Source organism: Harpia harpyja, chromosome 6, assembly GCF_026419915.1.
Source record: "Harpia harpyja isolate bHarHar1 chromosome 6, bHarHar1 primary haplotype, whole genome shotgun sequence".
Taxonomy (NCBI): domain Eukaryota; kingdom Metazoa; phylum Chordata; class Aves; order Accipitriformes; family Accipitridae; genus Harpia; species Harpia harpyja.
In genome coordinates, this window is record NC_068945.1 from 42651505 (window position 1) to 42678327 (window position 26823).

Here is a 26823-nt window from a genome sequence, read left to right on the forward strand (position 1 = left end):
AGTCTATATAGATGTAATAGCACAAGTATTCTACTATTATGATTTAGTTATTAAAGTAACACTTCTACAGAAAATTACACAATTAATGAACAGATTTTTGAGGTAAACCACAGAATTTGCATTTCAAAGAGAAATTAAATACCTCTGAATGTTTATTGATTTTTGACAGTTCTGCTGCTGTTTTCTCATCCTTAGTCTGTAGATTTTTGTCAGCTCCCAGCTCAAGCAACTTCAAAATTACACTTTTATGTCCATGCTGTGCTGCCCATATTAATGCCTGCAAAGAACAACTTCATTTCACCAAGTTTACATATGGAGCAAAAAAAGAACAGAGTTTCAATCAATAATGCAATCTTCGTAAGTTCTTAGATGACAGAATCTGGAGACAAAGACATCTTGAAAATGGTGTTAAAGCAGAAGAATATACCATTGAGTATTTCTGAGAAACCTGTACTTAGAATCAGTTTGTGGGTTCTCGCTTTTTAAAATTTTTATCAATTACAACACACAGAAGTAAATCACTTACTGAATATCCATTTTCATCTTGGGCATTTATATGTGATCCATGAGCGACAAGAAGAGCAACAACCTGAGGATAGCCTTTTCTAGCTGCATACATCAGTGGAGTCATTTGTCTTCTGAAAGGGGACAGGTGAAAAAAATTATTTCAAGATATCAAAATCCAACTGCATTGTCAAGCAGAGCACCTCAATTCTCTAAAGATTCTCTGTTCTGTAGAAGAACTAAGCAGAGGATGAAAGCCCGAGACACCACATTCACGCTTCAGCACAATGGTCAACTTAACAGAACATACAGATTTAGCCATTCATTTATGTCCAGTTAGCAATTTTTAAATATTTTAAGAGTTCACATTTATTTTCTGATTGAAATGAAGTTAAGAAGTCAATTGTTGTCCTCCACAAGAAGGAAACTTAGAGGAGATTAAACAAGTGTCATCCAGGAGTTTAGAATATAGACTGATAGTACTTCTGGGAGAAAAAGTTAAAAAAACCATATCAATGTTTTACCATCTCCAAATTCAAGTAGCTCATTAACACACAAATAACTTTAACACGTCCCAGCTATGAAACACAGTAGCTTCGTGACTAAACCATTTCTGGTTTGGTTCTGAACCAGCCACTTTAAAAACCAGTTTTTAAAGACCATCCCTCCTGCTGCTACCACAGACCCAGCAGCAGGACTCTCATTTAGCACACAGACCCAGCTTAATGAGAAGCGAATGGGCATAACTGCAGATCACATTTTTCACCCTACTAAAAGCAGAGAGTATCAACAAATCACCCATTTTTTCCCCTCAATTAAAAAAAAAACCAAGTGGCAGAGACTTTCATTTTTTACTTAAAAAAATTATTTTCAAAGGACACAGCTTAAGTGATGAATTCTACATACAGTTAAATTTAAATCCAAAGCTCTGAAAAGAAATATGCAGTTTTGTGGAGGGCAAGTTGTAAATCACAACCAAATATTTAAGAGGAAGAATACTAAGAACAGCTATGTACATACTTGCAAAACCCTCTCTGGTAAAAACAATGTAAGCAAAAGAATCACAGGTCACACAGCTCTTGCCAGTGCACACAGGTGCAGTGCAATAGCACAGAGTGCACTCATCACCATTCAGACACCCATCTGGAGTATGCCTGAGAGCAGTCTTCAGACAATTACATACAAATGTATGTAACCTGAAGGGATTACAATCTTAACTTTTCAAGTACTACAACTAAATGCACATCAAAATATTTTTGTCCTTTATCCCATTTTTGTTTTCTGTTCCCAGAAGTGCATGCATTGACACTTTCTCTCCTACATATATTCCTATTTCTTACAATTGCTGAAGTACTTACAGATACCACCTTTCCCATCATTGTTTCTTTTTTTAATATCCCAAACCCATGATGACAACAGTTTATTGATCTTATGCTTCTATTGAGATGCTTGTAAGATGAAGCCATTGTGAACTGCTCTGAATATTTTGAAAGAAAAAAAAAATATTGCTCAAAGCTTCTGTTAAAGAAGTATCTTTCCAGACACCTGACACTTATTCTTCAGTGGAATAAGATTGCAGAATTAAAAAAAATGCAGTATCAGAAGATAAAGATGTGGACTTTCTAGCCACTATGAAGTAATCAGATTTAAGCCAAAGTATTTTACTAGTGATGTTCAATTAAAATTTATTGTATCTTAAAATGCAATATTTTTTCCTGAAAAACTAACATCTATTGCTTTTAATGTACAGCTCTATGTCAAAAATCTGCTGTCAAAAGATTATTCTATTTTGTTAGGATATACTCGAGGGGAGGATTGCTCTTTCCAATATTGAGTTTCTTAATGATAATTTCAATACCGACCACTAGAGGGACCCCAAAAAGCATATGTATACCACAGTAGCTGTCTTTAAATACAGACTTTCTGCTTCCTTCCAGAGTATTGCTAGAACTAAGGCTTTGCTCATCCTTCCTTGTTATTGTTCATTTACAACAGGATAATATTTTGTCTTAAGCAAACATAGGTAAAAGTGCACTGAAAAAATCCAGTCATATTACAGATTTGAAAGAGCCTTATGATAGGGAAAAAAGTCAATTACTTGGAGTTAAGCAAAATTAAAGGTAACCAGGCCTTCAAGACATATTGTCAATAAGAAGAAGGAACTTGGTAATGAAATGAAGAGACTTGCATCAGTCTATAACTAATTCAATTTAGTCCAGCAACGCTGCAAAAGCAGAAGTTCTGACTGAATATAAGGAGACATTTTTACCATGGGGCACAGACAATCAGTGGAACTGGTTGCTCAGAGAAGTTTTGTAGTCCCCATCTTTGGTGGGTTTCAAGACCAAATGGCAACCTAGCCCAGTGTCATAGTAGAGGTGGCTTTAAGGAAGAAGTTGGACTAGAGACTTCCTGAGGTCCCTTCTGACCTGAATTACCCTGTGATCCTATGAAGATTACTGTAAAAACAGAGAAAGACTCTACAATCTGCCCCTGTAACTTAACAGCTAGTGACGAGATAGCAAGATATAGGTATCTACATATACACATATACAGATATCTATAGACATCTATATATTAAAGAATGAACAGAAGTTGATTACAACCTAATAATTTGTAGCAATAGAAACCAAACTTGCTTGCCCAATGCAGACATTCACTCCCACACGTATTTCTATTCAGTGGCAGGTAGCCTTTGACAGACTTTCCATGCTATCATCTTTGAAGTATTTACATCTGACTGCAAAACCAGTCCATTCATACCTGTTTTCTTTTTCATTTCTTCTGCTCTCAACCTTTTTTTTCACTTTTTTTTTTTTTTTGAACTTGCAAACTGCTACTACCTCACAATTACCTTCTTTTTCAAAGGAAAGATACTGAACAAAAGTCCAGAGGTTACAGAAGTCTTTTGTCCAAAGAACATCATGTAGTGCTTACAGCTGTACAGTACTGCAGACATGGTATCTGAAATCAAGGCAACAACTCAATGATATTAAAGCTACTGAAAAAGTTTCTCCATTTTTCAGAAAACCCCAATAAATATGACATTTAAAAGGTCCACCAACATGAATATGGAATTAGTACTTCAGGCATTCCATTTTAACGTTCGAGTTTTAAATTTCAAAGGCTACAAGCTGTTTCAGGATAGAAACACATAGTGCTGAATAAATCTGCAATTGCATTTAAGCACCACTTTATATGAGGGGGTACCATTTAATGTCTTGGATACGTGCTGCATAACCACCACCTCAGAAAACAAGGTCTGTTTACATGTACGTCCACAAGAGGGAGACTAGAGCTTTTGGGAAAAAAAATCTTGTTTTCCTAACCCTGCAAAGAACCCCACAAATACAACAGCAAGCTTTCAGATGCCAAATCCACTGTTTCTTGCTAAGTTGAAGAGAAATTAAATGTATTGGTACATCTTACTGCAATCTAAAAATGTACATAGAAAGTGTAGTGATAGCCATCTAGATAAAAGCTCTGAAGAATCCTTTCGTCATTTTGAGGAACAGTGCAGACAGTTGCACTTCAGCAATCTGGCTTGCAGATGACCTTCTTGTCCAGATACCCGTGAAGTCCTTTTTTATGGCACAATTTGCCACACGACATTTGCCCATATTGAACATGATACCCAAGTCATAGACAGTAAATAAATAAAATTTTAAAAGGCATATAAGCAATTTATTAATTATACATGATGTCTGTTCCAACTATGTTTGCTTCCAGCTATGCAGCACCTAAATAAGAAGCAAAGAATCCTGCACTGGTCTTATGCAAATGCAGGCGTTTTTGTTTGTTTGTTTTTATCTTTAGGTCTCCCTGCTTTTATGTTAAGGATGGAGAAAAAGAAAAAAACAAAAGGTTTTTCAGTTTTCAGGGCCACCCAAAACTTTGTATGTGACACCTACACAAAGATACAACCAGAGGTTTTTACAGGCTTGCTTCATCTTCATCCTGTCAAAAAAAAACAGGGCAAAACATTATCACGAGAGAGCAAGCTGAGTGGAACAGCCCTAAAAGCTACCACTTGGAGCCTCCCACTCTCCACGAGCCACAATAAACCAGGTGATACAGTGATAACTCGCTATCTCCCTGAAAAATGTCCCCAGTACCTGTCTGTTACCACTAAGCTGAATCTGTGGTGCAGAATTCACCACACCTGGCAAACACACATTCTTATGTTTGGTATCATGCTCTCAAGCAAGACAAAGTTCACCTTCCTGGAAAATTTCAGAAGGAGGAGAGGAAGAGAAGATGTCTTCCATCTAGACACAGGTTTCCTTCCATCAGGCAGATATCTATAGAAAATTCAGTATTTCAGATTGGTGATCTTGAGAAGTATAAGCCATATGTAAAGTCTCATAACTGGATATGTTTTTTAACTAGACCAGTGTATCACTAATATTAGAAAAAAAATACAGCAGGTAGAAAATAATTTAACTTTATGAGTTTAGTCTCAATCTTTTCTTATTGAGATCCCAAAGCAAGGAAATGATGCTACAAGACACTAATATTTTAGTCTATTGATCTGCAAACTGAACACTGCTTCAGATAACCAGGAACCATCTTCAGAAACTTTTGGAGCCAGTTTCACCACTCCAGTGCTGTACATTAAGCCTGGAACTGAGAAATGAAGCGGTAATAGTGTGTCCACAGCAACCAAAGGAAAGCTATTTGCCCGTTTTCTGGCTTATTGGGGTTTTAAGTGATGAGGTGGGAAACTCCATACAAGTAGTATTGGAAGAACATACTTCAGTGTAATATGAGCCGCAAGATACTTTTTCCAGGCACCATCTGCTGGAGGAAGGTAGGGGAGTCCTCTACCTTCTTGGAGCAGAACTTGTTCGGAGAATGGAACATACAGTTCTAGTAAGAAGGCTGGGCTGGAAAAGGTGACAGCTTAGTTTCAGGTTCACTGGTTTTAGGCTTCATTTCAGATTGCCAGTTCTTGTACCTTTCTCCTTCTGAACTCTGTTTACATGATTGTTTTAAAATTAGAGAAGGCATCTGTGTAAGTTGTACAGTACACATTGGTGGGAAGGTAGACAGCTACAAAGTTATCTTCATATGACTAGAAAAATACAAAGGATGTGATTATAAAAGGGATTAGCATAAAAATTAACAATGGGGATGGCAGAACTCTATGCTATGACATTCCCAATTATCCTGCACTGTCTTCCTACATCCTTACTCCATCACATTTTTACAAACAAGCTGGTTTAGCTAAAAACATGCACACTTCGACATAAAATAGAAAAACAAGTGAGTTATCCACATAATCAGAAACTTCTCAGACTGTTTTCAACTTTACTTTCAAAGTGGGGGTAAAGTCAGCAGTCAAGAAATTCAGCACATACATGTGAAATCTACTCCACCTTTCTAATGAAAGGGCAATTCTCTGTCATGTAAAACACTCCTGAACCAAATCTATGGAAATAACCCTTGACCAGGGTAAGCTAATGGCAATGATAACAAGTTTAATATACTTGGGATAGAATGTTACTGATATAATGCTAATGGATTTCAGTGCAGGTTTTGTTTCTGTTTTACACAAAGGCTGCTCAGGTGACATTCCAAGACACCACAGTACATTGCCAGAATGCCTCTCAAAAATAGCATCTAATGTTGCTACTGTCCCCAAGTATTTTATACCTCTGCCCAGAAACTGTGATCAACAGTTGTAAGCCCGTCAGTACCACCATACAGTCAATACCAGCTGGGAAAAGTACTATCATCTATTTTGGTGTCTAGACTCCTTCCCCCTACCTGATGAACAAGACTCAACACTTATGTTCAAAAGCCACTCTTCCAAACTCACAGAACTCACACATGTAGCATGCTTTTCACTTCTCTTAACTTGGGTAAGAGGAGGGAAGAGATGTATGGATATAGCCCAGATGAACACAGTACTTAGGTAAAGGTAATTTTGCATCTGATTTTTTTATATTTAGTCCCTCTGTCCTGATGTTTGACCAACATAATAAAATAAGTCTTTCTGTCCTGAGTTCATAGCACTAGAATAAAAAACTCTCTGAAGGGCATGAAGTATAATAGAGCATAACATCACAAGTTATTGTTTGCTCTGAGATGGATAAAAGATCTTGACTCAATCATTATTAAATTCCCTCATTTTCTTGCCCCAGCCATAAAACGCACTGTAGTGCATTAACTTTTCCCAGGCTATTTACCTGTACTGAAATGTACTGTTTGTCATTTGGCATGGTTAACTATCACACAATGATAATGTCAAGGTCTTTGAAATTATGTGGCAGTGCAGACTTACTATCTTATCAGTAGCAATAAACATCTTGCTAAAATTGAGGCGTTACACAATTGCTTTATTCTGACTATGCAACCTGAAGAGAGACCTACCTTGTGAACTGGGCAATATTGCGATGAAAATTTCCCCCTTCCATTATCATCTTCTCAAGAAGGCAAAATAGACCAAAACTTTCATCATGAAACCATTTTTGATACTCCTCAAAACTGTTCTGAATGTAACCATAAGTGAACATATGTAGGCAACTTAATACCAGACCTGAGCAGTGATTATATTTTCAGCTATATGCATATGACAGTATGCTTCAAGCTCAAATTGAATCTGTACAATGACAAAAGACAAAGGTCTAGTTCCTTCAATAGTCACCCTAAAAAAAGAAAGAAAGAAAAAAAAAAAATCGACTTTCTGAAGACTTTTCTTTAAACATACACAAAATTCATAACCATTTTAGAGCAGAAACACTGAAGACAGACTTGGTCATTGACCAGGACTCAATTGTGCCAGAAATTTTAAGAGTGAGGGGGGAAAAAAAAGCCACACAAACAACATCAAACCTCCACAAATCCCATACACAATGAGACAAAGAGCTTATGTCAAAGTAAAGGAGGTTTCAGTCATTCACCTATTTGTCCCTCCTTCTAACAAAGAGCTATTAACATGAAACATCAACTCAAAACACTCTCCTTACTGGTAAAGCCATAAGGTTTCTTTAACTCTACTTTATGCAAACAAGAACTTGGAGGATGTCATCACCAAAATCCACATTTACTAGACAACCTATGACATGTAATCCTACCAGCAGTAAGTTAGTTATCAGTTGGTCACGCCTTTTCCTTCGGCCTAAAACAAAATCACAGCTTAACATTAATAAAACCTATGTACCTTTAAAAAAACACTGCAGGTTAAAAGAGGTTTTTAAAAAAAGACTGCTTAAGTATTTCCAGGCCTTACAAAAGGATAAAGTATATAATCTACATTCTGGAGCATGAGGGAGGTGAATGATACAAGATAAGCAGAATAAATTTCTCAAGGTAGCATTCACTTAAATGAAGTATTCAAGCTATAGTAGCTCTACAAAGGCTATACAGAGCAGGTCTTACAATGCCTTCTTGTTTCACCTAGCCATTACCTTACTTCTTGTTCGTCTTTCTAAACTCTTCAGTCAGCACTTACGCTTTGATACACTACATTCTCATCAGCAAAACTGTTTTTACATCCATCAGTATTCAGTTCCCAATTTTGGCTTAGCAAAAATATGCAAGTTACTCTACTGAACACTTTCTCCTCAGTACCCTATCCTATTGCAGAGAAACCATCTACCTACCCACTCCTAAACTCATCTTCTTTCTTAGACTGCATTTCAAAAATCAGTTTATTTCTCACTAGGCCTTCCCCACTCCACATACACTTCATGAATTAGACAAAAAAAATGGCAAGTTTCTGTGCATTACCTCCAGATGACATGAGATAAAAAAGCCTATTGGCTGCCCTGACAGTGCAACAGAGAAAGCATAAATACTAAACTCTACCTTACGTGAAAGTTAAGTATTCTGCTTTGCATTCACACACATTCCAGTTGTGGACAAGAGAAGCTTCCTAAAATCATTCCGGTTCTTAAGTGCTGAGACAGCCAAATAATGTGGACCTTAGTTCTTAACACCTGTGGTAAACTGATCACACAGGAAGTACTCTCACAATAATCTCAATTCACTGACAGTTCTGATGCCCTCCTACAGAACATCCTGCTTGCTGTAATGAAACGGGTGAAATGGGATTGCAGTGCCACACAGAGGGTCTGTTTTGATCCCTTATCTTCACAGAAGCTGGTTTGTTGTGTTTCATCCCCCTGTTTCAGAAGACAGTGGAAGAAGCCCACGAGAAGCAGCAGCTGCTGCCTAGGCAGTTCTAATGATGGGAGTGGTATGCACAAATGTCAAATAATGGAAAGGAATAAAGACAGCACGAAGATTTTTGAAAAATCCAGACCTTGTCATCTAACTTTTACTTTTATTTGGTACAAACAACATCTCTGATTGCCACTTAATTTATCTTTTCATTTGAGAAAGACTACTCTTGCAAAAGTGAAAAAACCACAACTGGACACTGTATCTGATGTATGCAAGCATAACTCATATGTTAGCACAAGGTCTTAGGAAACAAAGAGATAGCAAGTAAATATTTGTATATAAAGACCAACTATGCATAACATACTCTAAGTTTATAAATAAAGTTTTGCCCTTAAAATTCCCATCTCAGAATCCAAACTTTTTTTTTTTCCTTCAAAGTTTAGCCAAAGGCCTTTCCAAACATAAACCTGCAGCTTTGCACTCTGGTTTACATTTTCAAACACCCAGGACAAAGTTTAATAATGCAAAGCCTCCCCCCATTTTTTAAAGCGGGATGTTTATCCTAACACCCAGCTTTCTGATGGCAACAATATGTAATTATTTCTGTAGCTTTCTCTTCTTTCATGAACAATTTTTAGCCTCTCTGATCAGAATAAATGAATGGCATTTAAATTTGGTACCAGACATCACACTTCACATTGGCACTTCAGCACAGCTATGTTTCTTCCTTGTCTATGAGTACTATGCTCCCAGTGAGGTTCAGGGCCCAGAGCAATTGAATTCTACTAATGAGAACCAACAGGCCTCCAACTCTGTTCTCTTTAGAGGGCTACACAATCCACATATCTCAGGTAATGTGGTGAAAGAGCTGTAGTATAAAAAATGAAATTTCAGTTAGTTGAAAAACAAGCCGTTTCAATTTGACCCAGACAATGTATTTTTTCTGCAGCAGAGGGAAGACAGTTTATCTTGGGTCAGCCCAGAATTTCTTTCTTTTTGATGCAAAATGAAACATTGCATCAGACTATGCAACTACAGACATCTCACAATGCACTGCTTCAGACTGCTGAGACACGAAGTGGTAATTCAAGAAACAATCTGTTACTTGTTTTTAAAAGGAGATTAAATCTCCTTTTAATCTGGATTATTCCAGATTGCATTAGAATAAATGTATTTTATTTACAGAGAAGTTTTCTTTTTCCATAGGAGGCTGTCTGTGAAAGGAATATAGCCAGATACCCACAAAAACCTCAAAAGGAGGACATAAATTTAAATAAACAATTAACTGATTTAACTTACATCCTTATACAGAAGAGGCAATACGATTTGGGAAAGGCAGAGGACATATTTCTTGCCCTTACACTGCAGTTAACTGAAGTAGTAAGATTAGTTTTTATCTTAAATTTATATCTTGCTCAGCTGAGGAACATACTTAAATTTATTAAAACTGATCATAGTCTTATCTTCTGAGATGTACTAGGAGAAATGAGTATCTAGACACTAATCTTTCCTTATACAGACAGCAGTGAAGTTACAAAAAGCTAACAAAGTACACATCATTTAACCAACAGCAGCTATGTCTATAAAGATGTCTCTGTATATTAACAATAAATCTTACACTGTATTCACAGACATGGGGATTTTTGGTACCTGCAAGCAAGGTTAGGGTCAGCATTCCTTGACAGAAGCAGTTCTATAGTCTTCAGGACGTTTTCTTCCGAAGCATGCGCAGTACATGCTGCCATCAGCACAGTGTACTTATCTGTTTTGAAACTTGCAGTTAGAGAATTACATATATAAACACCATGATAATCCAGAAGTTCCTTTAAAAGCCTTTACATTTGCTAGAGTTGTTAATTGGGTTCTGATGCTCTAAGATGTTTAGAACAGGGTAAAAAAACTTGTTTTTCTTCCAGTTAAAGTCACTAGTATTATCAGGTAAGATAAAGGCATCTGAGAAGAGAAGATACTCAGAAAGATGAGAGTGAATGGCAGTAGTAAAGCACCTATTCCTACTAAAGTTTAGGATACTTCTTAGGCACCCAAAAAACCCAGCAGGAGCTTAACTATAGACGCTTGTTTCTCCAATCTTGTTCCACACCAGTAGATTCACTCCCTGTTCCTCCCCACCTCTCCCCAAAACACAGTCAAGGAAAGAAACACCTTACAGAAAGTTAACTGCAATGGATTAAAAAAGTGCAAGAAATGTATTATAAACACATAGCAACATCAATTTTAGGGACAACAGAGGCCCATACAAAGGACAGCTGAAGTAACGAGGCTTTATTATACGTCTTAAGGAAAAGGAAGTAAGTTTACTAAACTAGACTACTATGGTGCGTAAAAGTATGGTCTTAGATGTGGATTTAAACAACATCTACACAGCCCATAAAGATTCATCAGGAGGAACCAGCGTATTTGCTCCAGCTCTTTGCTTCAGCCAGCTGGGTGTTACACACCACCTTTGCTCACAAATCAGAATTGTACACCCCTGCTGTTTGCCCACAGAACAAGGGAGATCTCCTTTCCCATAGTTCTCCTGAAGATATGTGGGAAGCATCAAACCTCAAGGACCTTAGTGAGTTAGTTGGCCCTACAGTCAATTAGAAGACTTCCATTTGAATAACTGCCCTTTTTACTTATTGCACAAACTTGTTCACAAGTTCAAACATGCCTTTAACAATTTGTTTTAACAAGTATAATTTTAGCTGTACCTACTTCAGACCGTACCATGAAGCGTTACAACATATTTGCTAACTTTCTTGTAGAGATTTTAAGACTGTGTATTTATTAACACCTTTATTCTTCAACTGAGCTCAGATTTTATTATATTTAAACATGAGAAGTTTGTTATGTACTTTACCCCCCTCTACTCTACTTTATTTCTCACCACTTCTTGTCCCCCACCCCTCCAACCAAAGACCTTAGTTTTGCATTTAAATTAATCTAGTTTCTTAATACATCATCTTTTAATTTTCAACTACCTCATGTAGAATTTCTAACACATATAAATCAGTATGTTAAATGAAAATTAAGTTTCAGAGAGTCACTTAAACTCCTGAACAGTAAGCAATTAATCCTTCAGTAAATTATTTGATACAGTGACAGATTTTTACTCAAAATGGTTAACCTGGTTATCAATAACAACATGAATGGCAAGGTGGCAGGACTTTGAACAAAGGTATGGATAAGCACCATTAATCTGGGAATGATATTTAGGAGAAACCTGTAGTAATATTTGTATTCAGTATTTCATGTAGTGATAAAGAGTGGGAAATTAATTTCTGTTAGCCTACCTATAGTTTATACATGTGAGCAAGAGAAGAAGGGGAAGAAACACCTTAGAATTCTCAGGTGTCTCTTTTGCAGAGAAAAACTGGTAAGAGACTGCAAAAAGATTAGTTTATGTTCAGCCTAGTTGAAAAATCCAGAAAAGCCAGTGAATTTACTCCTCAAGGATGCTGCATTCTGATCCCATCACATAGTGAATGCTGCATTAATTCCTTGTTCTTCACGACTACGAAAAAGGGTAAAATTAAGTAACCACCTACAAAGAATGACCGAAATGTGACAAAAGGCGATTAACAGCATAGCTATTATTAGGATTGTAAACATTACAGGATAATTAGTACAGGATCACTTGTGTGATTGCCTGCTGATGTAAAAAAAGCAGCAGGACCAGTAACATTTAGTACCACTTCAGGATAGCACAGCGTTACTGATCACATGTGGCCTGACCTGAATCAATGACTTTCAAGACTGTTCCTGAGTGGACAGTACCCTGTTGCACATATGCCCTAGCTACTGTTTCCCTACACAGACTAACAGGGAAACAAGCGGAGAAACTTGATCCTAGCAAGGTGCCACTTAGGGCAAACACACTTGGTCACACACTGAAAAAATGCCATGCATGTCGGTTAACTGGTCAGCTGAAACTGCTGCCCATAGCAGTTTTTGCCCCATTTATAACTCTACTGCCATAAACAAGCAACAGGTATGAGTTGTAGGCAGCCACATGGAAGTTCTCTGAAGTTGGCTACAAGGACAGTAACTCGAAGGCATGATTGCTTTTGGTGCAGGCAATCTACTCTGATCTCATACTCTGATCAGCTGCTAAGAAGTTCAAGAAAATTTTCAGAGCCAGACTTGTACCATCTGCATTTCAGTCTACTACTGTAACAAATATCGGCAAGTTACCAGAAAATATGATCACTGCTTTTATGTACTTGGCAGTATTGTGTGTTGCATCAGTTTCTTCTGTACTGCAATGTTTTTTCTTGAACTTCCATAAATCTTCGAACACAATGAAAAAGAAGGAAAACAACCACAGTTTAAGTAGAAAAAACTTATCATTAAGCCACAAAAATTGACAGAGGGACTGATAGAAGCTCCACTGAACTCTTGCAGAAAAGGGCGATGTAGTAACACGCTAAAGAAGTTTTCACTTAATAGAAAAATTGTGCTCTAGTTTTAGAGTAGTTCACATTAGTCTCCCACAAACTGGAAAGCGACTGCTGTTGTTTGGGATTCTAGCTAGTTTCTGCATGTACATACTTCGTAACAGGACCAAACAAAGGAAGTTTTAACTGTACAACTTTATCCTAGAATTCTTGAACAACTATTTCTAAACACTCTTTTTAAAAAAGTACTTGGGGATTGGGAGGTGGGGGGCGGGAAAGACAGAATGAGAGAAAAAGAACAAGAAAACCCATTAACCGATTCCAGATCAGTTCCAAGAACACAATTTTTACTTTACTGCTTTTACTTCAAAACTGTGAAAGCTAGACTAGGTCCCAGTTCCACTGTGAACTTTGATTTTTTTCCCTATATATGTGAAAAGAGAATAAGGATAGAACAATGTCTGGTACTGAGCATTACTGGCCAGTATTTTTCATTCACATCTTACCTATTTCAAAACATGCATTAGCACCTCTGTCCAGAAGAAGACGCACTACCGCAAAGTCAGCCACACTGGCAGCACACATCAGGGGAGTCCATCCAAACTGAAAGCTAGATTCTATGCTTATACCTGTCAAAATTTAAGATACTAAAATCATAAAGCTGCACCACAATAAACATGCTTTTTATAAACCTTACTCTCAATATGTATCATTACAAAGGTTACACAGTTTGTGTTTAGTCCTAAGGAGAGAAGTCCCTTACACCATTTTAATTTTAATACACCTTTATCTAGAACACCAGAAAACAACTTTTAGAACTGACACCAAGGAAGCTCAGTTCTCAATCCAAGAACTTAAGTACCACAGAAAGACTACATTTAAAAAAAATGTAAGTAATAAATTTAGCTGCAAAAATAATTTCAGAGCAGTACACAGAATCTCTGTTTTCTCCACTTATGTGCAATACCTTTCTTCAATCAAAATGAAAAATTTTGATTCTTGCTAAGCCAAGTGGACTGCTGTGGAAGCAAACTGCTTGTCAGGCAATTAAGATCATATTGACTAGGGTTTTCCTGCTTCACAGCTCCTTTTCTTCTCTGCCTTGCCAGGCAGTTAACTAGAAGAGACCATTTTTGCGTTCAGTACTAACAAAATATTATCTCCACAGAAAGAAGAAATAGAAGATTATGCAAGATTCAGTCACAATCACCAGATTTGTTTGTTACTCTTTATTAATAGCCACATCTTCCTTTGTGGCTAGAAGTAAGCTTGCCAGACAGCCCTCCCAAATTCACCAAGAACCAAGTACCAGACCAAGATAGTAATCCGACAACTTCCAAATAAAAATATCTACACGTTTTTGCAATAAGAGGAATCATCCTTCCTTCAATCCTTTCTCAAATATTACCTCCTCTAGAATAGTTTCCATCAGCTGTTTCCATATTAGTCCAACAGTGACTATGGATAATCAAAAATACTTCTTTAAAAGAGAGAGCTGTGGAAAATACCAAAACTGCCCTAAGAAATTTGTGACAGTCAAGCTCCATGCATACCTTTTCATGCAAAATGTGTATTTGCTTCCCTGCCTTGGTAGTTTGTCAAAGATGTGCTCAGAGTAGCAACATAAAGCCATTAAAGCTGAGGGAGTAACAGGTCACTGCTCTTGGATTGATTCTTCAACTGTTGAAGATCTGGAGTTGTAGAAGTGATCAGTAAAGAGGCAACATTCAATGAAAGCCAGGTGTGTGGAAACATTCTAACACCTCTAACACCTGCAAGCCACAGAATTTATGATAAAATCTTCTTAGTAATGCATACATACTAGCTGCAGTCCTTAATGTCGCAGCATGCCAGTTTATCTGCAGTATACAAAACACTTCATTGAAGTCCACAGCCAAGTACTACAAGGGGAGCCAGCAAGCCTCCCTTCGCAGTCAAATCTGAACTTCCTTGCAGACAAGTCACTTCAAGAATTTAGAAAGTGTGACATCCAACAGCCCACTGAAGTAACACTAGTAAGAAAGGAATACCAGAAAGCTGGCACTGTCAGTCTTAACAAGTCCCTTTTCCTCTTAAGAAGAAAAGCAGTCCATGCAACTATCTAGAGCTTTTTATTTTAATATGTATCTGAACAATAGTGACAAAGGATCTATTTGGCAGGCATATAGAGACTTATTAAAACTCAAGAAGGTATTTTCCTCGTTGCTTTCTTTACACGTATAGCAAACAGTATCTGCCATGATGCTGGTGCTTTTTCTAAGTTCCAGAAGTAGAATGGTCTATTTGGCAATGAAATGTCAAACCTGTGTTACAGCTTGTTTGTCCTGCATGGTCTCCTGCCATCTTTGTAGTGACTGCCTTGAAGTACCATGCAGTATGAAAGTCACAATGCAAACCAGCTAGAGTGCTGGGGAAGACCAAGAAAGGACAACTGAAGCAGTAAGTCATGTTGCTTCTTGGCTGCATGGTTATACAAGTTGTTGACTGAACCAGAAATGTCTCCCCCTGGTTACTACTCAGATTCTCTCATTACAGGAGCTGTTCTTGAAGTAAACAGCGTTAGTTTAGCATTTAAAATGGCCCTTAAGAAGTCCTATAAGGTAACAGTGAAGCCCAGAAAAAAATTTTTAGTAAAAAATCAGGCCAGATGCAACAGCCAGAGAGAGGTGAGGCTGCCGCAGCTCCACACCCCCAGGTCCAACCACTATCAATGCTGAGCATGTATTCCCAGCAGACACACACATACACCACCACCCACACTGATCAACACAGACACACAGAGCACTCATGAACACAGACAGCACCAATGGTCTCATCCTGCTCTGTTTTGGGATAGATCTATCCCCTCCAGCTGCTGGCATCAGAGACACACGGGCCTCTGACCCCCTGTCCCACTCCTGGGGCTGGCACATTCTTTCACTCCTGTCTCTACAGTCGCTGGCACCCAGGCACAAGGGCCCTATGACAGCCCAGGGAGTCCCTTCCTCTGAGACCATTATTGGGGTTCTTGCCTGCCCCAGGCCTCTCTGCTCCTCTGGGCTTGTGGAGACGGGCCTGTGATGGGCTGATGGCTTCCATGACGGGCCAATGGCTTCCATGATGGGCCTGGGAGGAGCTGGGCCAGGGTGTTATGTGGGCTTCACCACCTTCCATTACCTCTCTGTGTTCCTTTGTGGGTGTGAGCAGAGGAGCTTTTCAGTCACATAACCTCACAAATTATGTCTACGAGGCAAAGCAGATACAACATTCTTTCTTACAATCCGAGTTACAGATAAATATCCTCCTCTTTAAGCAGGAATGGGGAGAATTACATTCCGGCCCCAGACGAGCTCTACAGCAGAAACTATATGAAGCATGTGAATAACGGTGAAGTAAAAGAACAGCAGAGGAAAAATTATGTTCTTTCTGTGATTACTGCAGCTTCTCTGGTATCTCTTTCAGATATTTTGTTGACTGTGGCTAATAATAGCTATCGTAGAAAGGCTGTTTTTATACAGAAAAATGTAACCTCAGATTCATAAAGGTTAACAAAGTAATGCCCGAAGAACTACAGCCAACCTCTACATACAGCTTTTTATGCTAAGTAATTCCACGTTTGACAGCAAAAAAATGAGGTCTTGAAAAACTTTCATTTAGTTTGAGAACAGCTCTTAGTATTAGAATTCATCCACATTCAGACCCAATTTATCTGAGGGAAAAGTTCTAAAGCCATAGAATCATAGAATGTTTTGGGTTAGAAGGGACCTTAAAGATCATCTAGTTCCAACCCCCCTCCCATGGGCAGGGACACCTTCCACTAGACCACATTGCTCAAAGCCACATCCAACCCCATACAGACCCCTGAGCAACACCACTCGTCACTGCTCTCCGCTTGGACATCAAGCCGTTGACCACAACTCTTTGAGTGTGACCATCCAGCCAATTCCTTATTCACCAAGTGGTCCATCTGTCAAATCATGTCTCTCCAATTTAGAGACAAGGATGTCATGCAGGACAGTGTCAAATGCCTTGCACAAGTCCAGATTGATGATGTCAGTTGCTCCTCCCTTATCCACCAATGCTGTAACCCCATCATAGAAGGCCACCAAACTTGTCAGGCATGATTTGCCCTTAGTGAAGCCATGCTGGCTGTCACCAATCACCTCCTTATTTTCCATGCGCCCTAGCACAGTTTCCAGGAGGATCCACTCCATGATCTTGCTGGGCACAGAGGTGAGACTGACTGGCCTGTAGTTCCCCGGGTCTTCCTTTTTTCCCTTTTTAAAAATAGGGCTTATGGTTCCTCTTTTCCAGTCACTGGGAACTTCCCCAGACTGCCACAACTTCTCAAATATGATGGATAGTGGCTTAGCCAGTTCCCTTCAGACCTGCAGATGCATCTCATGAGGTCCCATGGACTTGTGCACCTTCAGGTTCCTTAGATGGTCTCGAACCTGATATTCTCCTACAGCAGGCAGTTCTTCATTCTCCCAGTCCCTGCCTTTAATTGATTCTACAAGACTTCTCTCATAGAAGTATTGATTTCTTTTAAGTCTGTCACCACTTTGTGCTGTGGTTCCACAATACCTTAAAGCTGAGTTACATCAGAGCTGCTGCTGTGTCCCACTGCTGGGCCAGCTGTGGTTCTCATCTGACTCAGGGTTCAGAGTCCTAAACTGGCTGAAACATTATTCACACACACAGACTCCCCCACTCCCACAGATTACCACTACTTTAATTCCCTGAACTGGCTCACAAAAGATGAGATGAGCTCCAGCACTCATGCAAAGATAGGAGTGGAACAGACTGCTGAATAAAAACAGGAAAGAGGATGTGACTGTAGCTATATCTTTGATCAGCCTAAACTGTCATGAGGTCATAACTTTTAATTCGATTTGAGGAAAATGAACACATGAATAATACGGTGTTAAGTATTTCACTCCCAAAGCAGACCAAAATGCTCAAGTCATCTTTGAACCTGCTACTTGCTTGCATTACTTTCTGTGACACATACTCAAGAAACTTGTTCTTAGTATGTTGCCATTTTATAGGAGGGCTAAGAGAAGACATTGTGCTTGTCCATCTCCTAAAGCAGCTCTGTAGAACTGCCTCAGCACCAAAGATTCTTAAAGCAATGGCTAAGCAAGCCAGAAGACAACATGTTCTCACTCTACCTGAAAGAATGGCCCCAACTGTTGCTAGGAAATCCACTTCCAACACAAATCCTGAGTTTGGTCAAGTGCTGGTAGCGAGCCTCCTACAAGCTCTACTGAACATTCACTAAAGGCAACTTTGGAGGCAAAGATTTAATCTGACTGAGCATTGATCCTCTGAAGGACAATGTTACCTTTCTTCAAAAACACCGCCCTGTTAGAGAGGCATTGTGTTCTACTGCTCTGCAGGACAGTACTGGATGGGTCAAAATTTACTGTTAATCATATTTTCAGGAAATGATAGATTCTCTTGTGATACTGCCTTGTACGTTTCAGGAGACAGGACACTAGACTACAGGAATCTCTGGCCTGACCTTACGCTCTTAAAGATACCTATTATCATCTTCCAATAGCATAGAACTGCTCATTATGTAGCAGGCATCAACACAGAAAATGAACTATTGCTGTTTGACTGCAATACAAGCAGTCAAGCATGGCTGTAACAAAACAATTAAGCAATCTGATGCACAGACATCACTAAAAACTCTACCTATATATAAGAACATATTTTCTCAAAGCAAAACAGAAGATGTATTTCACTCTGTATTACGCCTCTGTGTTTCAGCCTGTGCAATAGTTTTTACTTAACTTAAAAAGAAAACCATTTCCCCACTGTAGTGAGAAACAGTCTTCTTCTAAAAGGGCAAGTAATGTCTTTGTTTTAAAACTCAGAAAAACCCATTGCTAACCAGAAAACTACTTTCTTCCAGCCATAAGACAGATTCTCCTCAGATAACAAGCTCTTGGCTACTATACTCTGCTTGCTTGCCGAAGCAGAACTTCCTGACAATTATCACTAGGCAGGTCAACTCAGCTATGCAGTTTTTCATTGCCCTGGATGCTTCAATAAGTGATCCAATCCTCCTAACACTGAATAACAGAAACACATTACAGACAAATACTGAGGAACAGAACAGGGAGAAAGGCTTTTGGTGTTAAGACAAACTACTATTTAGTGACAAATGCCACATAAACCCTATTAGACCTTTCAGAATTACAAAATCTTTGTCCAGCTGATGTTGCCAGGACAGCAGTATTACACAGGGCATATACCAGAACCTTAACAGTGCTGTGAGTGAGAATAGAAAAAAAAAAAAAAAAAAAAAAAAAGGAATTTCCAAAGTGGGGGAGCATTAAAACAAAAAAAGTCAGCCTCGTCTTCCTGCCCCCCCTCCCCCAAGCAACCTTCAACACCAAGTTAAGACCACCCACTGAATTCTCACTCTCAATTTAAACCACCTCAAATTCATTGTTTGTAATTGATATTTTCAGGTTAAAAATGCATCTGAAAACAAAGAAACACCTTATTTGATAGCTCACACATTTCACAATTTTCAGGGCTCCTGCCTGACGTAAGAAATAAAAATTAGAAGGAATTTCCTGCAATACCACATACTGAGTCACTGAAAAAGTAATTTCATCTTTAAAATAAGAATTTATATCCTGTATTGAAAACATTCACATATTCCTACATGCACTCAACACATTATTTTGAAACAAGAACTTCGAAGCTTTAGAATTCTTGCCAAGTTCAATTAAAAATATTCAACTTCGTAACTGACTTTCCTCACCGGAGTTCAAGAGTTCTTCAATTAATGACACATCACCATGAAATAGAGCTTTCTTTAACGCTTCATTCTTGTCCGCCTGCAACATTTGATCCAACTGCTAGATAAGCAAAGAGAAGTTAAGTCAAAACCTAGTAACTGTTTCAAGGTAAAAAGTACAGCTTGATTTCAGTATAAAAGCACTAATGATCTCTGTAAGGACAAAGCAGGGAAGGGGAGGGAGCAAGGTAAAACTTCCCTTCTTCCGTCTCTGTAGACCTGCTTAGGGCCTACTGTAAAACATAAAGTTGTAAAATCAACTTTTCAGAAAGGATCTTTCTCAACAGACCTGCTATCCTCCTATGCCGCTCTCAGTTTTTCTTAATGGTATTTGATTTCAGTTAAGATTCTTTTTCATCTTTTGGCACTAGAAAAACGTTGCAACACATTTTTGTAACTTTTTTGTACATTTCACATGTTGTGAAGCACAGCACTAAAAAATATATGTATCAGACATAAAAGTTAGTTTGGGGCAACACAGCTCAATGACTAGCTCTCTGGTTTAACACAGCATGAATCCACTGCTGGGAAGTCTTACCGTTCCTCTTTCGTCCTACTCCTGTGGTAGCAGAGGTATTTGTGTTGCTGCATCATAAAAGATCTGGCTGAAAAATGCCCTGACCAAAGACTAGTTTATGATCAGACAAGTTGCCTGATTCAAGTTCCTTTCAAAAGCATCACAGATTTGTTCTCTATTAAAGCTGCAGATGCAGCTGAAGATTACTGCTGGCATTATCTACATTATACAAAACACATACACCAATAAGTGGAGGACTATTCACTAGTTTCTTTGCAGACAGAAGTGGGTATGGAAAGAAAAGAAGTCCTATTTCATGATAAGTTTTGAAGTCATAACATGAGAACTTTGAATTACTCAATTTTCCCCAGCACACTGTAGTCTATCTTTCCAACAACTTTTGTAACGATTTTAATAAGTGGTTAGTGTCTAGACAACCAAAGGTGAGAGCGAAACAGCCAATATAATAATTTAGCCCTACTTTTGTTCTGCTCAGCCAACAATGTCCAAATAATGCCTATCTTTGGATAAGAACCTCCATTTAAAGATCAAGGCCCCTGAAAAAACTGACTATAACCTTTAGCAAGAGTACTGCAAGTATTGAGTTACTTCCATTTTCCTATTCCGGCCATCAGACAAACCAACGGCTAAAAAGCCTTGCAGAGCCTCCCTCTACCTCACATTATCAGTTGCCTCACACCTATTAGATGCAATAAAATCACTTAAATCTTTAGGTTAGTGAGAAAGAGACTCAGAGATTTAAGATATAAAACAGCTTTACAGGCCCCCAGTCGCTTTCAAATTTGTTCTCGTGTTAAAATAGGGACGAGAGTTTGTTATTAAGGGGGCGAAAACCGTTTTAAACAAACGCTGAGGTTTTACGTAAGAAGACAAGCCCCCCAAATTTAGGTTTTCTTGACTCCCGGATTGAGGGTACACCGCCACCACCCTGCTAAGAAATAATCACAGAGGAGGCACCAGCTGCAGCTCCTCCCGAGGCCACCCTCCTCAGCGAGACCCACCGAGCCCCGCTCCCCTCACCGCCGTTTCAGGCCGAGGCCGCCTCCCTCAGGAGGCGCTTGGCCGTCTCCCCAACCCCGAGACCCCTCCCCGGCCGCAGGCCCCAGCCCGAGGGCGCCGGCAGCGGAGAGGCTTAGCCCCACCTGCGACTCACGCCGCACGACGCCGATATCCCAGCCGTCCTCGTCGCTGTCGTCGTCCTCGTCCCCCCCCGCCACGACGCGGCACCCCCACGGCGCAGCGGCCATGGCGTTCGCGCGCGGTCGCCTCAGCGCCGGCGGGTCACGTGGCTCCGCGGCGGCCGCGCCGCTTTCCCGCGCACGAGGCGCTCGCGGGGCTTCTGAAGGGACCATCGCGTGCCGGCTGCGTCGCCACCCGCCGCCGGCGATCCCTCCGGGCCGGCGGGCGGGCGGGCTCCTCACAGCGCGGCCGGCGTCCGTTTCTGGGCGAGGCAGCCGTCGTTCCTGAGGGGAAAGGGGTAGCCCAGTCTGTGCCGGTGATGGCGTCGTAGCGTCAGGGAAAAGAAACCAATCAAACTTACGGTTATAGGCACGTGGGAGCGTAACGTGGCTTTACGAGTGGCTCCGCTGTTCTGTGGGATGTTGGGTAACGCAGTAGGGCTGCGTGTGAAGTTGTCTCTCTAGGTCTACGACTGGTATATGCGCGTAAATCCAAGGTAAACGATAGTGTTTTCTCTCTTTAATTTCTGTCATCATTAATACGCTCTTAAAATGCCACCTAACCTAATAGCAGTCAGTTACGTTCCTCATGTGTATGTACACGCGTTGTTACACAGCCAAAGCCTATGGTGGTGACAGTTATATGGGGAAGGTTGAACAGCAGCCATGCCTAGTGAGTTAAATTTTCACCCTGCTCCCTCCCACCTGGGTGTATACGGGCATTACTTTCAATTTTGGAATTGTCGTTAGATTTCTTTCTAATGACAGGTAATGCTGTCTCATCCATCACAAGGTTCGCTTGAAACTCCTTGGGAACAGCATTCTGTATTTCATCCACAGGCAAAACTGCCCTTTGAGCTCAGCGCAGACTTTGTCTCAGTCTGAAATGAGTTTGTTCTTCCACTGAATGAAAGAGAACAGAAGGGAAAAAGTCTGGTCATGGAGGAAAGGCAGGCACTAGTACAGAATGGTGAGTATAGTCCTTGTGCCCATGACAGTGTAAAAGTTGAATTTTTGGGAAATTCATTTTAACAAAAATTTCACTCATCTTAATCAGAGGGTGACTGTGAAGCATTTATTCCTTTTTTCTTTTTTTTTTTTCTTTCTTTTTTTTTGGTGCCATGCCACATGTAAGGCAACTTTCACCATGTTGGAATTTGCAGGTTGGTTAGAGGTGTGCTTAGAACATAGTAAGTGCTATAAAAATTGCACCTATTAAAAAAAAACCCCAAACCAAACATGGTCTGCATATTTCAATTGTGCTCTCCTGACATTTTTAACAGCTGTTTTTTCTGTAGTTGCTTGTCTGTAAAATATGACAACCTGTTTGCATAAAAGTATTATGAAAGTCAGGTTATTAGCAATGAGGAACTCTGGTACAGAGCTAGCTGAACATTTTAAATGAACTTCCAGGAAAGAAACTTCCAGTTCTGGAAACTTGATAGAAATGCAAAAACCTTCCCTTTCACACAGCCTCCCTAGAATAAAAGATGGTAAAATTGAGTCAACTGTAATACATACCTCTATATAAAGGCTTAGCTTTATGTGCTTATTTTGGATTTAACTGCATATACTAAAGGTCTGTTTAAATTAGTTTGGTAATGAAGATATAACATTTACCGGATGTAATAATTAAACGTTTTTGTAGCCATGTCAGTTCTGATAAAATTGTAACTTTTATTCTCAGAGTTTTCAGTTTTCTGATCACTGGCCTGAAGATTTCTCATGTCGCTTTCTGCCTGCAGAGGAAAAGCAGAATTTATGGCATTGTCATCTAGCTGCTTGTATCTATGAGTCCACCGGTCCTGAACATTATGGTGTCCATATCCAGGATCAAGCTTTCATAATAATTCTTTGTTTGGCTCAGCTGTGTTACAGAACATGGGCTTGCTAGTAGAATTGATATCCGTAGCTGCTGAACTCTAAAGACAACTGAGTGTGCCTTTTTACAATTGACCTGATGCAGCGCAAGAGAGTTGTTTCTAACTGGTGATGGTACTATCTATAGATTCCTTATTTTTAATACACTAGCAATTATTTAGTATTTGACAACTGCGATTTATTTGTCCCGGTTCAGGTTTCAAAGTTTGAGATCGGTTGGGGTTTTTTTTCTTCCCTTTTGTCTGCACCAGCTCGTGTACAATTTAAAATGTCGTAACAGACACTTCAAATGCAACCTGCATGTTGCTGCTTTGCTCAAAGGCCACCTCTCTTTAAAAAGGTCGCCTTCAGTAACAGGCCTGATAGTCCCTAGTACTACAGAAAAAACCCTTTCAAAAGCTCACAGTGCAGAAGAGCCTTGCAGCCAGCGTACCTGATGGCTGTTTCAAATGTGAACGTGTTGATTGTGCAAAAGTTGATAGCAGGTGATCTCTCTTTGTGTGTTTGGTTGGAACTGTAAACCAGACGTTATTGTTGATGTGGACGCTCCCTCGTTTTTCACATTCTTCTTGCTCCAGTTAATTTGTGACCTTGAAGCCTGTCTTTATTTTTCAGCTAAGCAGACTCTTTATTTTGGTTGACAGTACGGTGAGTCCTGGCTGTCATCCATATTTGCCAAATATCAGTATGTTTTTACTTCCTTTGGTAGGAGCAGTTCCCAACATCTTTTCCTCATTGTTATGCAGTACTTATTTTACATGCAGAGGGCAATAATAGAATGACTCAAGCTGGGAAAACATCTTGGAATAATTTCCTGTATCACAAGGGGCATCAGAACAAGCACTAAAAGACAACTCTGAAATAAATACCTAATCTGTGTGTAGCCTAGCTCCATGTACTTGCGTGTCAGCCTGTGCTAAACATACCTGTTAAAAAGACAGTGAATAGTAAGGATAGCAGTCACTGGATGCAGTAAATAACAGTATTCTCGTAAGAACCTATTTTTGCTCTGAATAATAGAACTTCCTTAGTACACTTCCTGTCTGTCTTCAGCCACCCTTCTTGCTGGCCATACTTCTATTTCGACTTCAGCTTGTTTTATTTGTCAGCTGACTTTTAATCTTCTCTCACAACTTCTGGTATTAAATAGATTTCATTAGTTGTCTGAATTTCTTCTGTATTTTTATCTATACCTCATGTTTTGTCTCATGTGGGACTGATATATGCATAGCTAAAAATTTTTATTCAAACATGGTTGCCAGAATATTCCAAAATATTTTAACTGGTTCGGTTTTCCCTGTTTCAGACCAAAAGGCTGAATCAGCAAATATTTAAGGGCTTTAATGCTGGGAAAGTAATGTTCTTGGGAGGAGAAACAGAATTGGTAGATGTTTAAAGAGAATAGCTCTGTAAACCTTAACTACTGCAATAATGTTCTAGTAACAACACAGCAGCTAATATTTTAGATTATTAACAGCAATCGCTTTTTTAGTGGAATTCTACATAGTTCTCTATCACAGCTACTAGTTTGAGTAACAGTCTGTGCCTTTTCAGTATTATTATGTAATTTTCATCTCTGGTAACATTACATAGAGTAAAAACTCAGTGATTCTTTATCGTAATGTTAGCTAGATATTACTTTGGCAAAACTTAACTGTGGGAGAACTGATGAAAAGTCTTGAACCCATTCCTCTCATGTTCTCCTAATTTATTCGTGCAGAGGAGGAAAGAAGCCCTTGTGCAAGCAGTGGCACTCCAGAGAGGAGGGACTTAGTAATTGTAAGAGATTCTCATTCCCAGAGAGGTTTAGTAGCTCTGGATCTACTGAATTGACAAATTGGCAGTAAATTTTCAGCTGGGGGATGGTGAAGTAGCAGTTGCACCAGTTCCATGGTTAAGGGCAGGACATCATACCAGAATTTGCATAATTTGCAAAAAGTCCTGTAAAGTAGCACAGGTGATTGCAATTTCACAGGTAATATTCATGAAACAAATGGGAAACAAAGTACTTCATAGTAGTTTATGTTGTCCTGGATGAATTTTCAGCTGACTTGTACATACCTGTAGCATCTCTTATTTTTAAGGTATTTCAAGTATAAAGAAGGGCTAATATTACAATCTTTCACTCCAGACAGTAAGGCATTTATTCGGTAAAAAGCACTGAAGTGATCTGTGTTCTATCTGTGAAATCACCCTTTGTGTTAAACCAGTTTTAGTTTTGCCATCCTGAAATTTTTTTATGAGCTGCTGCACTACAGCAAATTGAATTATTCATAGTTATTTCAGTCATTGTTCTAATGGACTTAAAATAGATGGAAAACTCTTAATTTCAGCTGTTTTGCTTCTGATAATTCATTTTTTTACAGCTGTGTTCATCCTGTCCACTTTGCCAAATCTCCCTGGATAGTACATGATGTGACACTTTCAATCTGCTGCCAAAAGCTTGAGTATAAATTGCATACCAACTGTTCTCCTGTTCATAAAATTTGTTTTCTGATAGAAGCCTTAAACCATTGTCAAAATGAGACCACATTAGCTAATTAGTGGGCGTGGTGTAAACCTGAATCCTTTTCAGGACCTCCTAGGTGCCAGTGTCGTGAAAATATCTCTTATTATGATAGTAATGTATAAAACACCTAGAAAAGGAATTAGGATGTTGAAGATAGTTTCTTTTTTTAACATCAGGCACACTTTTAGCTTCTTTCTGTATAACCTAGAAGCTTTGGTCTGTATAGCAAGTCCATGTCAGAATGATTCCTGCTATTACTAGATGCATCCTCTCTGTTAAAAATTCCTCATTGCTCCGCTATTTCTACTCTGTTCTACACTATTTTGTCCCCTTAATCTTGACTGGCAGTACACCCACTTCATTATCACATTGCTGAATGGTGAGCACCTTTGTTTTTCAGCCTGTTCACTCTGCTCATCCTGAGGCAGCCACTTCTCATAGTAATGCCTGTCTCTTAGAAATTCAAATGTTTGAGTATAATAATGGTTATTTATATGATCAAGTGGTGCTTTGAACTTTCTACCCCATTTAGCTTTTATTCTGATATATCACTTTATCTTATCACTTTTATCAAGATTGAAGGTTACCCAGATATTTCAGTATATTCACATACATAATATTTTTGTTAGCCGCCACATTCTTATTTCAATCTGACCAATTCAAAAGGAATATGGCTTCTTGGAAAAGGGACTGAATCAAAAGCTCTTTTTGCTTTATCGTGTTTGGTGGGTTGGTTTTTTTCTTTTCTTAGCAAAACATGAAATCTAATTGTCATTTTTGCATACTGAACCACCTTGCTATCATAGGTTTAGCACAAGGTATTAAGTCTCTGATTATCTCTTATTTTTATGGCTGCGGGGGCTGCTCATCAGTAGTCTCTGGGC

General features: G+C 39.2%; 1 protein-coding gene across 1 annotated transcript in view; it reads right to left on the bottom strand.

Moving 5' to 3' along the window:
* Nucleotides 1-21723, bottom strand: part of ASZ1 (ankyrin repeat, SAM and basic leucine zipper domain containing 1) — a 43386-nt gene extending 21663 nt beyond the window's left edge. Inside the window, exons 1-6 of the mRNA XM_052790939.1 lie at nt 21514-21723; nt 19798-19894; nt 13541-13663; nt 10285-10396; nt 527-638; nt 143-277 (exon numbers count right to left, since the gene is read on the bottom strand). Of these exons, the coding sequence (XP_052646899.1) occupies nt 143-277; nt 527-638; nt 10285-10396; nt 13541-13663; nt 19798-19894; nt 21514-21723 (789 nt within the window). The remainder of the gene's footprint in view (nt 1-142; nt 278-526; nt 639-10284; nt 10397-13540; nt 13664-19797; nt 19895-21513) is intronic.
* Nucleotides 21724-26823: the final 5100 nt, after the last annotated feature.